General features: G+C 48.5%; 1 protein-coding gene across 4 annotated transcripts in view; it reads left to right on the top strand.

Moving 5' to 3' along the window:
• The window catches only part of STX6 (syntaxin 6), a 51,764-nt gene extending 38,235 nt beyond the window's left edge, over positions 1–13,529 (top strand). The window contains exons 7-9 of one of the 4 annotated variants that reach the window (XM_045048518.1): positions 2,332–2,414; positions 3,183–3,277; positions 7,531–13,529. In XM_045048518.1, coding sequence (XP_044904453.1) covers positions 2,332–2,414; positions 3,183–3,241 — 142 coding nt within the window. In that variant the 3' untranslated portion in view covers positions 3,242–3,277; positions 7,531–13,529. The remainder of the gene's footprint in view (positions 1–2,331; positions 2,415–3,182; positions 3,278–7,530) is intronic. The other 3 variants (XR_002739049.2, XR_002739050.2, XM_003999284.6) reach the window with 3 other exon arrangements.
• The last annotated feature ends 1,488 nt before the right edge of the window (positions 13,530–15,017 follow it).

Below are 15,017 nucleotides of genomic sequence, written 5' to 3' on the forward strand. Positions count from 1 at the left end.
TTTTGAGGGTGATGGGAAACCATGAAGGTTGTGTTAGGAATGACACCATGGTCAGGTTTACATTTCAGGCAGGCCCATCCAGCCGTGGCATAAAAAAATTTTTTTTAACGTTTATTTTTGAGAGAGAGAGAGAGACAAAGCACAAGCAGGGGAGGGGCAGAGAGAAAGGGAGACACAGAATCTGAAGCAGGCTCCAGGCTCTGAGCCATCAGCACGGAACCCGACACAGGGCTCAAACCCATGAACTGTGGGATGATCATGACCTGAGCTGAAGTCGGATGCTTAACCAGCTGAGCCACCAGGTGCCATGTCTACCTGCGGTTTAGATGACCAACCATAGTAGAGCAAGACTGGAGGCAGGGAGACTAGGTGGGAAGCTACAAGAGCAGGAATCTAGGCATGCGTGTTTAATTTCCGTCTAAAATGCATTCTTCCCCTAAAATGCCAGTTGGGGGACGGGAAAGGACTAATTGCCTGAACTCCTTGGGCTTCGGTAGATAACAGAGAAGCCTGGTAGACTTCCAGTTAAAGATGGTGACTTTGAACACACCGAATACACCTTTTATCTCCGCTCCCTCCCTAAAGCCCACTAGAGTGCAGGCAGAGGGATGTTGTTTTTTAGCGGCATAAAACCTATGGGGACATAGAGCATGAAATAACAAACAATAAGCATAACATTTAGATCCTGGATGGTTACCGACTCTACCGACCAGAGGAAGCTGAACCCTCGGCCAGCCGTGGGGAGAGCCAAGGAGCAAGCTGGTGGCCACGAGCCACCGGCTGGGAAGAGCATTTGCTCGCTCTGGACAGCATGAGCCCCGAAGGGCGGTCTCCTCACACCGTGACAAAATCATGTTGGAAGGAAGGAGGAGGAGGTGTGGGGTGGATGCAGAGATGGGGAAGGAAATGGGAGCAGAGCAAAGCCCTAGCCCTTCTAGTGCAGAGTCAGCAGAACAGGATTCTGGTGCAAGCATTTACTTCAAAAAGTGGAGAAAGCCCGAGAGAAGAGTGGGAGGGGCTGGAGCAGTTGTCCTGGGGGCGGGAAACAGCTGTGTTTTTTTTGGGTTTTGTTTTTTGTTTTTTGTTTTTAATGAACACTCTTAACGTGCTATTTAGCTCTTTAAAGTGTGTGTCGAGGCACCTGGGCGGTTCAATTGGTTAAGGGTCCGACTTCGGCTCAGGTCATGATCTCACAGTTCATGGGTTCGAGCCTGGCATTGGGCTCTGTGCTGACAGCTCAGAGCCTAGAACCTGCTTCGGATTCTATGTCTCCCTCTCTCTCCCCACCCCTCCCCTGCTTGCACTCTGTCTCTCTCTCTCTCTCTCTCTCTCTCTCAAAAATAAATAACTATTTTTTTAAGAAAAATATTTAAAAAATAATAATAAAGTGTGTGTCACTTTGGTAAAAATAATAAGTAAATTCAAAGGAGAACACGTGGGTCTTGGACTCTGACCTGTGTTCCCCAGGACGTGTAGCCACTGGCAGCTGTGCCGTTGGCCACGTAACATGTGGTCAGTCTGAACTGAGATGTGGCCGAAATGTAAATGCACCAGACTTTGAAGACTTACTATGAAAAAAAAAAAAAAAAAAACCCACAAAGTAGCTTGTGCATGATTTTTTAAATATTGAATACATGTTGAAACAATAATGTTTTGGCTATATGGAGCCAAATAAAGCAGATTATGAAAATTAATTTCTTCCTTTTTGTTTTAAATGTGTGGCTACCAGAAATACAAAATAGCGTACGGATTCACAGCCTGTTTCTTTTGGACAGCGCCGAGGAGATAGATCGGGGCTGGAAACCTAGTTAGTGGGTGTCCTTGGGCTGGAGGCTGGGTGACTGGCCTTTTTGTCCTCAGTCAGAAAAGTCATGCCCGGCATACAAAGGTGGCTCTTGTGTTTTCGGCGTTTGGCCCTGCCTGGATACGTCTGCAGCTGCAGGGCTAAGATGCTACCAGGATCTAAGATGAGCTAATAATGTCTTAATGTGAAAATTCAGGTAAGGGACAAAGACTTGCTTATTTAGTTGTCAACATGGACTGTATTTCCTAATTGACTTAATGAGGAGTCGGTTGCCCTGAATCCTGAAGGGTTGTCGGCTGCTTCATGTGGGCACAGACCGAGCCCAGGACTTTCTAGCCGCCATTGATGCTGTCAGAGTACTAGAGCCTTACTAATAAGACCTCTGGTCTTAATAAGACTAATTGGTATGTTGCATTCTATATTTGAGATGATCACATGTTAGCCCAGAGTTGAAAAGTCTGGAATGTTTGGTGATTTATGAAATAAACATTGTTGGGATGAGAGTATTTTGGTGTTTTCTTTCCCAGCTGCACCTTGGACAGCAAAATAGTGTTAGCTTCCTGGAGCCACTTCTCCCCGTGGGAAAACACTGGCTTCTCTGCGGGTGTAGGTGAGGAGCACACACCGTCAGGAATGGCAGTCCCAGGGCCTCCCGGCGTTATGACAAAGCACAGAGTGCATTACAGGCGATGATTATTAGATTAAAGTATGTTTGGCTCCTGTCGCCACGAAGTGCTTTGTGTTATGACCTGGTGCTCACAAGACCCCCGGCAGGGAAGCTACCCCATTTTACAGATGTGGAAACTGTGCCAAAGAGTTGTGGGGTGCCTTGTCAAGGTAGCAGGGGAAGCAAGTGGCAAAGCCTGGTTATCTGACCTCACACAGCCTCTTTCTAGAGCACTGCCTTGCCACTGAGTTTCTGTTCTTCTATCAGTCAGCTCCACACTGCCTGGTCTACACTTCTAAAATCTACAAAGCTCTAAAAAAATTTTTTTTAAGTTTTCAGCAAGCCCATATTACAGGAAACCTAACCTGAACTCACTGCAGCTATGATTCCTGTTAGTTTCCTCTGCAGAAACATTAACATGCATGATTATGGGGTCTGCCCCAGACCCTGCTTGCGAGTGCTGGCTAATATCCAGCATATGTAATTCATTGCTTTTTTAAATTCCTAAAATTCTGAAATCAAAAAAACATGTCTTGTGCTAAGGAATTTGGATAATAGATTGATCAAACCCCCCCCCATTACCTGTTTTAGGTTTGCTAACACTGAGGCGTGGGGTAAGATCATACCTTACCATGATTTAATTTCATGGCCAGTGCGTTGCCAAGACTTTGTGCTTACCAGCCACCCCTCTGTGTCTGCTTCTCTTTCCAGTATGTTGGATGATTTCTCCCATGAGTTGGAGAGCACTCAGTCCCGGCTGGACAATGTGATGAAGAAACTTGCAAAAGTATCTCACATGACCAGTGGTATGTATGGCATTTAAAGCTTAAGAATTCCTACTTCATTCTAGAAACATGGTCTATAGCGTTCTCACAGGTGTGCCCCTTCAGATCTCTCTCCTGTCGTACATTTTTGGGTCTGCTTTCTTGTCAGAGAAGGAAGACCGGTAGGCACAGGCCTCGTCTGCCACTTGTGGCCTTCACCGGAGAAGTGGTCTTTGTGTCTCCCCGCCGCACAAGGCTGGTGTGGTGGGTGGCTTTTCTCCTAGTGGAGCAACTCTCATTGCAATTACAAAATCCTTTTTTATTTCACTTTCTTATTTCCTTGCCCAAATAGGGAACAGTAATGAAGAAGCCGGTTATTGTTTTCCCTGGACTTTCTTTTATTGAAAAAGTCCTACCATTTCAGAATCAGATGGCCTTACAGATCTAATTTAAATTTCTTTCAGGGGCACCTGGGTGGTTCCGTCATTTAAGCATCTGACTCTTAATTTTGGCTCAGGTCATGATCTCATTGATCTTCTAGTTTGTGAGATCGAGCCCTGCATTGGGCTCCATGCTGACAGCGGGGATCCTGCTTGTGATTCTCTCTCTCTCGCTCTCTGCCCCTCCCCCACGCTCAGTGCGTGCGGTCTCTCTCTCTCTCTTTCTTTCTCAAAATAAATAAACTTAAAAAAATCTTTTTAAATAAAAAATAAATTATTTTCACTTAAAGTCGTAAGTGAAATATTGCAGCAGATTTGCACCAGAGTGGGGTGAAATTTTAACAGTTTTCAAATTGGTCACTATGTAGGAAGATATGTTCCAGTGACTCTATGTGTTGATGGCAGCAACCCACCTCCCCTAGTACATTAGAAATACTGTATTTTAAAGCTGAAGAACATCCAGTATCTCCTTTCTTCTTTAGTCGGCAGGGGGTGCCTTGGTCAAGGGAGGAACTGAGGTACTCCTTGAGGTGATGTAAATGTGGTTGAAGCAGAGCACTAGCACCCCCGCTGGAGCTTCCCATTTCTTGCCTCATTCTTCTGTGGGTTTCCTCTCATCAGGTATGTGTTACGGGGTCTAATTGTTCATTCAGCCTTCTGCGCTAAGGCTAATACAGATCTATATTTGCTTTCCAGCAGTTTAACTCATAGTCAAGTTAAAGAACAGTTGTCTGGGGCTCAGCTTCTTACCTGTAAAAAAATAGGTTGTTGCCTGCCTCTTCAGAGCATTGTGGAAGTTAAATTAAATAATAGTAATTAATGTACAAGTGTTTAAAGTGTCTCCCACGTATTAGTACTTACTTAATGTTTGTTTCTTTTTTAAAAAATAGGAAGTCAGGCAGAATATGGCCCTGCAGGGCAAAGGACCTGTTTTGTTTTGTTTTGTTTTGTTTTTATCCAAAACAGAGGGAAGCTCGTAGCCAGACTTAGTTCCTTCTTTCTCTCCGGGTACAAATACCTTTATGCCTCCAGCAGCTTTTCATTGCCTGAAGCAGGCACCAGCTTAGTTAATCTTTCACACACTTAGGGAAAGGTTTGCGAAGCCTTCTTCCCTATTCTTCTGTTCTCTCCCACCTTCATGCTTCTACTTAAAAAAAAATAATAATTAGTGAAGTATTACATAACCAGTGTAAACCCCAGGCCCTCTCTAGTGTGTGTATTCATCACAAAGTCAAGTAGCTACTTCAGCACCAGTTTTGTTTGGGGAAGAGCAAAGAACAAAGATGCACTGTGTCTTTGTTTCTCAGCATTCCGGGAATGAATAATTTAGAAAAGTGCTTGCATTGTGATAAGCCGTTCAGTGTGTATAAATAGCACTGAGCCTTGCTTATGCTTTATGCTACTTTATCCTGAAAGAAAAGTTTGGGGAGCAAAGTAGGGACTTCAATTATATTTGTCTAAGAAAAAGGGCCAGGAGACGGAGAATTCAGCCTGAAAGGCCCTTCAGTTTAGACAGCTTGCCCATGGTTTTTTTCATTTTAAGCTTTGCCTGCTCCCAAAAGAAAGATTGCTCAGGGCCTCCTGCTTGGCTTCAGGTTGACACCAAGGCAATTTGTGTTTGCCTCTATTCTCCATAACTTCTGGGCAAGTTCGCGCCTTTTTAATCTGTACTTAAAGTATATGAAGACACGTTGAAGTTGATCAGGCAGTAACCGCGCTCACGTGCCAGCCACACGGTTCCGGAGAATCAGAACGTCTGCCCTTCCCCGTGGCTGGCTGCTTCGTGGAAGAAATCAGCCGAGATGCCACACTCGCTTTATGAGTGACCCAAGGACGGTGTATTCTTTTGAGTAGAAGGTTCTTTTGAGTCTTCCCTCACCTTCTAAAATTTTTTTATCTTTTCTCTCCAGTGGAGGAAAATATACTGGAAGGGGAGAAACACCTGCCATTGGAGCTCTCTTTGTTCCCATCTACTTTTTGAAGCAGGTCTTGAGCTTACAAAGCTGGTTAGGCTTTTCCCTTGAGAGCGCAGAAGCCTTTGTGGTTAGTTTTGCCCCCCTTCTGGGGAGAAGTCAGCGGGTGAGGTTACCTGGTTCAGGCTTCCTAGCAGCAGCTTAGCACTTCAAAGGGAAATGGCTTTAAAGGAGCGTCCCCGGTTGTGCTAGCTTGTATGAGGGATGTTGTCCTTGATGAAAACCCCTATTTAATGCAATCCTGGAAGAGAGAGTGATCGGAGGTGGGAGGGGCTTGGGGAGAGGCTGATGGAAAGCCAAAAAGTGGAAAACTGGTTCGATATTGGGAATCTAGGGTTGAGAATGTTGGAGGGTGGGGGGGACAGGGATATGTGTAAGGTTGGGGGGCAGGGATGGTTCGGAAGCAATTATCTTGCCTGTTTTGTCCTGAAAGAATACCAACTAATCATTTTAATGAGTGTTTTGAAGTTCTTATAGGCATTTTTAAATAGATGAAAGAATGCTAGATTAACTCAAGTTCTCTTGAGCAGTGAAGTGATAGTTAAACAGATTAAAAATACTATCTGAGTAGGCCAATTCTGCCTCCCGTGCCCATTGGACTAGTCCTGTTCAGACAAGGAACCAACAGACTTGGGGTCTTTGCCCTGATCACAGTTTCTAAGTGAGTTTCTAGAGTGTCTGAAGTAGAGCAAGGTGATCACCACCAAGAAGGTACTTACTTTGCTTACTGTCACTGGGTGGCAGTCTCTTGGCCGGTTCTAAAATTTTGCCAGCCGTGGCAGTTAGATAATTTAAGTACTGGTTTGTGGACTTAGCATTGCTTTGAGGAAAGCTTTGCAATCGATTTTCCTAGATGCGGACCTTCTTATACTGTGATCCTCCATAGCCGTGGTGTCCTAGAATCTGCAGGCTTTCAAGTAGACTTTTGATGAATCAGTTTACCTTCATATCTCTGTTTAAATGGAGGACTCCTCTCTAGCAGCGGAAATACGTTTTCATAGGCCAGTGAAAGTCTGTTCTGTCAGTCTGGCCCTTTGTAGAAAGACTGCTTGTTCTTTCTACCTCCACAAGTTCAGGAGGCATCCTGGCAATGGCGGCACCCTGGGCTCCACACCCGGCCCGGCCCAGGGTGAGCGAGGGTATTCGTGTTTCCTGCCAGGCACGCGGGGGATTGTGGGTGGAGCTGGGGCTCTGCTGGGGTCTGTGTGGGCCCTTCTGTTCCTCCGCGCCTCCTTGCTCTTGGTGTTTAGATGGACTCTAGCCGCTTAGTTTCCGGTGCTTGTTCTGAAGTGTTGGTAGGGCAGGTTTCAGAGAAGGCCTTCCACTTGGATTCAGTGGTAAGCTGCGTAAGTTACTTTCCCAGTAATCTCTCCTGGAGGGGTGTGGCATAACAGTGATCGTGCTTATGGTCCCCGGAGTTTGCTTTTTCAGCCCTTCATTTCCTGGAGTGACCAGCGGGAGCTTTTATCCTCTTTCCATCCTCCCCTAGTGCCCGTTGAGCAAAGAACAGGATTCTTGTTGAATGAAGTGATTTGGCTTCGGTAGAGGATTAAAGCGAATGGGCTTTGATCTGTAATGCCAGTGCCAGCACCTTGCCAGGGGCATGGTACCCACCAGCAGCCAGCTGAGAGCCATGGGTTTTAATGAAAGACTTGAAGCGCGGAGCACGCACTGGTTACAGGCCCGTGTTCGAGGGACCGGCAGAGCTGTGGGTGCACATGCGGTGCAGGCACAGACACCCGGCCCACGGGCGGGTTCCAGATCCTCCGAGCCCCCGTCATCGGCACACTCTGGCCCCTTTCTGCTGCGGGGAGTTGCATGTGACTGTACCTTAGGGAACGTAGAGTCCCGAGAGCGCTAATCCTCGTGTCCTGCCTTCCAGACAGGCGCCAGTGGTGTGCCATCGCCGTCCTCTTCGTGGTCCTGCTGGTCGTGCTGGTCCTCCTCCTTGTGCTGTGACACGGCCGGCGCAGCCCCTCCTGCACTCGAACCCCGGGAGGCGGGCAGCGGCGCCGGGCGTTGCCGTCCCCTCCCGCTTCTCTCTGGAAGACGCGGCCTGCACTGACCCCCCTCCCCGTGACCCCACCACTGACAGCTGCTCTGACCCGGCGCTGGCAGGGCCACGGGGAACACCGGGTGGACGACCGTGCGCTCCTGGCCCGCCTGGCCCACTCTGAGGATGGCCCGCCACTGCTTTGCCTCCCAGGCCTCACGCCCCAAGGACGGCCTCGGAGGAATCCAGAAAATTCCGCAGACTCCACTAGCGCTTGCTGTTGCTCATTCCATCCATCTCGGACAGCTCTTTTCTCCGGCCCAGACCCTTCCCCCGGCTCCGATGGCGCACTGCGGTCCCGTCCCGATGAGCCCTGTCCGGAGTGCGGGCTCCCGGGCACGTTTCATTCCCCGCCGCCCCTGACAGCCGGTCGCTGATGGGAACAGAAGGCCCAAGAAGCAGTTTGTGACAGAAGACACACCGATCCATTTTTCAGGGATAAGTGCTGGGATAAAATTGCTTTTCCAGGCACATTATTTTGTGGTAGAAATAGCTAATGGAGAATAACGGAAAGCACTAGGCTTTGGGGATGCTAACAACGGGTGGCTTGAACTGAAGGGAGGAGAGGGTGGCAGGACCCAGGGAACGGTGGGTGAGGTTGCTGGAGGTCAGAGCCTTGCCAAATTCACGTTGCTGTCCTGGTGCAGCTTGTATTTTTAGGACCACCTTTAACTGTATGGCTACAGCACACTTGAACGGGTTAGGGTCCCTGGCCAGCCTCCTCGACGGTTAGGTCACTCCTGTGGCACTCTGCACCGGGGGGGCGGGGGGCGGGGGGGAGGGAGGTCACGGTTGGGAGTGGTTAGTACATCATTAGCACAGCGACACTCAGAAACCATAATGACAAAAAAGGCTAGTTCTGAACCAGACTTCTCTTACCCTGTGAGTCATGGCAAGAATGGGTAGGTGAACTTGAGGGTTTTTTCCCCCCCTAAGATGACAACTCAGTTTTTTGGTTTTTTTAATCATCCATTCAAATAACTGAGCCAATCCAAATTTAAATAATGGATGCTTTAATTGAGTTTTAGTAGCTGAAACTGCTGAGATGCTAAATTTCAGGCTTCTGATGACTTTTTAAATGCCTCCAACGTACACGTGTCTGTAGGATATTTATATAGCCTCCCTGATGCTGTCACCACTGTTGAAGCAGCAGCTGACCCAGAGCCTGGCAGGGGAGGCCGTGGCTGTCCTCACCATCTTTTTGTGCACTTGGAAAGCACAGCCAACATCCGGATAGAGCTCTGGCTTGGACTTCTTGTTTCCTCATCTGTTGGGGTCCACTCCTCGGCACACTGGTTGGGTTTTTTTCTTTTTAATTTTTTTTCTTGTTTGTCTTTCTTGTTTATTTGCTTTCGGCTCCCCCCCCCCCGCCCTTTTTTGTGATTTGCAATGATGTACTTGCCCAGCTGACTTTTGACTTGCACTTTTTAATAAATATTTGTAACAGTTTTTTAAAGAAGGGTATTTTCTCATGGTTAGGATCATGATAGGTAAGTAAATCTGCCTGTTGATGAAAGCTAAAAGCAGATTTATAAAACTAAAAGGGTGGTTGACATCCACGTTTACAGTCAACTCTGATATATAAATAAGTTATTTTTTTCAAATTAGCAAAAAAAAAAAAAGATTACTACAAAGGGCTTCCGATATAGGGTACTAGGTTATTTGTTTTACAAAGTTTCCAGACTCATTCAAATAGTCTTCTCTAAACTTAGAACAGGGATGGTCCTTAGATTTGCATTAAAATATACAGGTCTTTGTTAAACATAAATGAGGACCTTGTCTCAGTACTGTATCCACACTCACATCACAAGAGGCAGTAGGCATCCTAATGGCCTGTAGGATTATGCTCTTTACAAGCCATGCTGTTGTCCTCCTATTACCAGATTTACTGTGCCCCACACAACTGTCGCATGTGTCAGTGGGGCTTGTTGGGAACACGCCTGGTCATGAATGAGTAAGATGCTTCCCTGGTGTCGGAGGGGAGGGGGGCTGGGGGGGCGGCAGGTTTTGTGATCTGAAGGCTTAATTACTAAGTGTTTGGATGAATCTAGAATCGGCCTGATGACCTCACCTAATTTCAAGTGTTTGCTGAACAGTGGCTACTGTAGACGAGACTCCTGAAGCCGAAGAGGGAATTATTTATGAGGAGGAAAGTTTACTTGAAAATACAAGCACTGCATGCGTGCTCCCTGCAGGCCCCTGTCTCCTCGCCTCAGAGGAACTGCTCTTTGACAGGCAGCCTCTTAATATCTTCGTCAGAGCCGGCTCTGCCCCAGGCATAACTCCTGGCCCAGCGGGCTTGATCCTGGGCTTGACCCTGTTGGGCCTACGGGGCATCGCTACAGATGAGTGTTCATTTGAAAGCCTCCACCCAGACCGCAAACCGGGGCGGTCCAAGAGAGTAACCCAGGGGCTTAGGTTGACTTTTGAGGACAAATGTTGCCTCCTCGGTGATCCTGACACTGCCGGGCTCCAGAGGGCACCTAAGTGGTTCCCCGGCCGATAGGAGGGGGAGAGCAGTGGACACCGGCGACCCCCCCGCGCTGCTCAGTGGCACATCCTAGAAGCATTTGGGCTTTCTCCAGCCTCTGCACCTCGACACGTACTTATCATTTCTAAGGAAGTGGCAGAATGTGATGGATAAAGAGAAACAGCTCAACTTGCGTTTATTGCAAGACCGTTTTTCTAACCAGCTGATTTGGGGGGTTAATTGGGGGAATGAACCGTTGAGAGAGTTAGCCAGAGTGGGGGATCCAGCTGGAAAACCGAAATACCTTTAGGTTTTCATCCTTGTCTTTGATCTTGCCTTTGTGTGGACTGAAAACGCCCCGTGCTCTCTGTGTGCCCGCTGCTGGGTGGCAGTTGGAAGTCACTGCGTGTGTGTTACATGACGATCTTCACGCCAGAGCCGAAGGGGGAGAGACTTGGGAGCTTGCCCATTATTCTCTGCTTTTAGCCAGAGTTAAACAGACTGATGGGTCTGGTAGCCAACCACTTGGCAACTTCTACTCCTTCTCACCTCGTGAGATTCAGGGCTGTGAAGAGAAATCTAGTCTAACTCCAACAGAAATCTGTCTCTGTTAAGTGTTTTACCTTCTGTAAGCGAAGGTGGCAGAGCCAAGATCTTTCTTCTGGTAATTTCCCTGGCTATAAAGTGAGACCATTACCTTTCTAGAGAATTCATAGCATTTGAAGATCTAGGAACTGAATTATACATAGGAGTTGCTTTTCAGCTCTGTGGACACGGATCGCTTGGCTTCACCTTGTACTGCAGGATGAACTTGGAAGCGGAACAAAATTGGGACAGTCTGAAAAGCAGAAGTTCCAAAACGCGGCATGCACTACCTCCCTCTTTGTGTTCCTCTCGCTGGCATTTCTTTCCCTCCCAGGTTTTTGAAGAATAACATTTTTGAAAAACGTGTTCTTTCTCCATCAAGAGCAGAGAGAGGTGAAACCAAAGAGCTCTCAGACCTTCCGCCCCTCTGTCACACCGCGTCACGCCTGACCTGAGTTGGTTCACGAAGACCACGCTCCATGGAATGGGCCTGGGCTGCTGGCAGGGGCGCAGAAGCGCCCCGCCCCCCCCCCCCCCCCCCCCAGGCCTCTGCTTCTGAGGGAGGGGCAGTCCCGTCACCAGGCTGGCCTGATGAGGGGAGACCCACTCTCTGTTCTGTCCGCTGCCCTGTCCCAGCCCTCATGAATGTGCTTGTGCAGCAGTCCGTCAGATGTGAATGCGGACACCAGGCTCCCCGTGTTTACTTGCCGTCCTGCTCACTGGGAAGCTGCCGACTGGTATTGAGTCCAGAAAATCAAGAGAATTCTGAGCAGAGGGAAACAGCCGTCCAGGCGAGGGCAGCCCTGCGGTGACCCTCTGAGATAGAAGCCCGCACAGCCTAGCACAGGTCGCTCCGTGGGGCCGAAACTCCAGACCTGCTGGCTTCTGGGGCCAGCATCCCTGACCTACGCTCGGAAGCGTGCGGACCACCCAGTGCGGCCCTTTTGTTTTAGAGACGAGACCACTCACTGCAGCTCCCCCAGCAAAACAGGGCGGCATTTGCCGGGGTGCATCTTGGGCTGGGCCCCAGGGAGCTCGTACACTGCGTGTGGCCAGTGACCTCAGCGGCACAAGAGGGTAGGCCGGCGGTGGCCTGTCGTGCTCACCCCTCGCTCCAGCTTCTGGGCGTCTGCTTTTCGACAAACACTGAAGCTCCGAAAGTTCCAGCGGCCCCTTGGCCGTGTTGCTGCCATCCACCTGCATGTGACAGCTCCTTATTACGTTAGAGTCTCTTTACCAATGCAGGGGTGGGGAGGTGGGGAGGAAGGAGAAAGAGCTTGGTTTCCCTCTGACGTAGACTAATGTGTTGGTGCTGTTTTCCTTCCAATGTGACCTTTGTCCAGAAATGCCCCTCCCCAAGGCCGTGTGGACGGTAACTGCACTTCAGCAGTCATTGTCCCAGTCACCTGCCCGACTGCTTGATAGGGACCTGGTTTGCCAAGTGCAGCCAGTGAGAAGTGTATTTTACCTTCTTTTTTTTTTTTTTTTTTTTTTTTTAAGGCTATGAATTCTTGAACCCAGAAGCCACTTGATCCTCCAGGGGGTGTTAGACATAAGACCACCCGGCTTCATTGTTTGTTGACCAAAGCTCTCGGGCCTTGTTCTGTCGCCCTGGCGGTACCCCAGCGCTCCACACGAGCCAGGTTGTCTGTCAGCCTGGGGGTGACCCCATGTCCAGAGTTGTTCTTGCTGGACTCTGCAGAGAGCAGGCTTTAGCCAGGACCATGCTACTGAACAGGAATCGTAGCCCTGGGGGTAAGTCTGCTCTGGGAGAGGCAGACGTCCTAGTCCTCAGGAAAAGAGAGTCTGCAGGGTGGGGAGAGGCCAGCCAGGTGTTCCTACTAAGAAGTTACTGGAACTTACCTGTAAGCTTGATGTGGGTGTGTCCTAACTTGACCCAGGAGAATGCCCTGGGTGAGGGTGGCCCGGAAACCAGGAAAGGGCCAAAGACCGCAAGCTGTAAATGATTGTGGATTCGTTTTGTGTTAAGTGGAGATCGGCTCTCGCTGGCTCATTTGTAATCAGAAATTAGTGTGATGAAAAAATCGAATGTGTAACACGTGGCAACACTCAGCAGGACTAAATTGTCGTATTTTTCTTCCAAGCATAAATAACCTACGGTGTTTTATTTTTAAATAACCAGAAGGCACAAACTAAAGACGTGAGATCAAGGATTCGAATTTAAAACGCCTGGGTGATTTCCAGATGGTGCGCACCCCCCCTTCCTCCCCACGAGAAGAGCCCAGTAGCCCTGGTGCCAGTTTACATGCCCCTCCACAGGTAGATACATTCTTGCTCTTTCGACAGGCTGGGTCTCCCAAGTGTGGTGTGGGACCGGCGGCGGCGGCGTGGCCCCTGAGCTTGCTAGAAATGCAGGTTCTCAGGCCCACCTGGATCTGCCGAATCAGACTCTGGGGGTGAGGCCAGTGGGCTGTGTTTCACAAGCCTTCCAGGGGATTCTGCTGCCCACTGTGGTTTCAGAATCACTGCTCCTGCATCATGGAATTTAGGCTACAGTAAACCATCCCTGCATAATAAAACCTCTTCCATAGCTTTGATCGTAATCCTGACATTAAACAAACTGATGACACTATAAACTTGAAAACTTTTTAAAAATACTTGCGTAAGAAAAATCTCAACTAGCCGTCTTTCAAAGTGGTATTTTTACACCCTGAAGTCTATCAGTAATGTTTCTTATTTCTGCTCTTGAAATCATGTTACAGCTGTACAAAGAATACTGTTCAGTATTAAAAGAGAAATGGAGAGACCGTGACCTTTGTCAGTTGTTGTTTTTTAAGTTTTGTTTTTCTCTTATTTCTTTTCATACTTACATACAGCTCCTTCCTTCTGCCCCTACCAGTAAACACAGACATATGCGTATGCCTGGGGTGGGGAAAGCGTGTGGCCGTTGGAAGATCTGAATTATAAATTGCGCTCTCTTGGGCTGGGCGAGTTACGTGAATTATTAAACCCCAAAATAACCACATTATGGATTCAGAATACCATACAGCACAGTTTCAGTTGGGACAAGGAGTGTGGGGAGCAGAGAAACAACACAAAAGGAACTGAGTCTTTTATTTCCCCCTCACCCAAGTGTTGGCCAGCAAGAACACTGGCCATCCCAGTTGGCAGGTGAAAGAGCCTTCCTTCAATTCTGTGTTGGACAAGATGATGAGGCTATATAAGCTCCTTAAGGACAGGGACCTTCATCATCCCATCTGTCCTCATCATCTTCCCTCATTATCTGAACACCTTCTATGTGTCCAGCACCATTCTAGGTGCTTCATCTGTATTAATGCAGATGATACTTAAAATGGTGTTTTGAGACTATGAAGTTACCTCATCTAGTATTATCTCGAATGTGCAGATGAGGGAACGGGGACACAAGTGATTTCTCAAGGTCACACAGCTGAGACGAGGCAGAGCCACTTGCTGGCTCTCCGTGCTACCACAGAAATTGGGACATCCGTGCTTCATGAGTCCCCAGCTTGGCTTCCCCCAAATGTAATAGCTAAGGAGGGTTAACACGTCAACATACTAACCAGCCTTGCTAGAGGAATGAATGCTTATTTTGAGGGTTACAGTTAATATTTGAGAAGGAAGGGCTGTGTGTACCCCCTGATAAAAGCAAATCTGCCCCTCTCCCAGGCCTGGGGAGCTGCGGACTGTGTGGCGTTGAGAAAAAGCCGGCCGTGTACAAGGCTGAGGGTTCTGGAGCCACCAGCACGTTGACTCCACTCGTGGCTCTGCTGCGCAGCAAAAGAGTGATTTGCTGTCTCTCACAAGGTCCCCACTGGCTACAAGTCTTACATAAAACTCGCGTTGAAAATACAAGAGGAGACCTGGGGCAAAAATGAAACTCCCAGGAAGGGAAGGCCTGTCCATACTGCCACAATGCTGCACCGTCCAAGAGGACACATAAACCTTGATCCTTGGCACCTTGGGGGCGTCACTGGTCTGGAAACAGGGACCCTTCTACCAAGACGACACTGACAACTGGAACATTAGCGGTGGCTCCATTTGGTGCAGATGAAGGCAGAGCCTGGGCACGAACATCCCCACCAATACACCTCTCGGTAGGTGAGGTGCTCCAGAACCCAGCTTGGATGGCCAAATCGCCAACCTTTCTGACCTCTGCAGTGGTATCCCCTTCCTCACCACACCGTCGGATGCATTCTAGCTGCGTTCACAAAAGTTCACATTAAGATTGGCCAGCCTTTGGGAAGAGGTCATCAACTCATAGGAACAGATTTCTCAAATT

The sequence above is a fragment of the Felis catus genome, chromosome F1 (assembly GCF_018350175.1).
Source record: "Felis catus isolate Fca126 chromosome F1, F.catus_Fca126_mat1.0, whole genome shotgun sequence".
NCBI classification, from domain to species: domain Eukaryota; kingdom Metazoa; phylum Chordata; class Mammalia; order Carnivora; family Felidae; genus Felis; species Felis catus.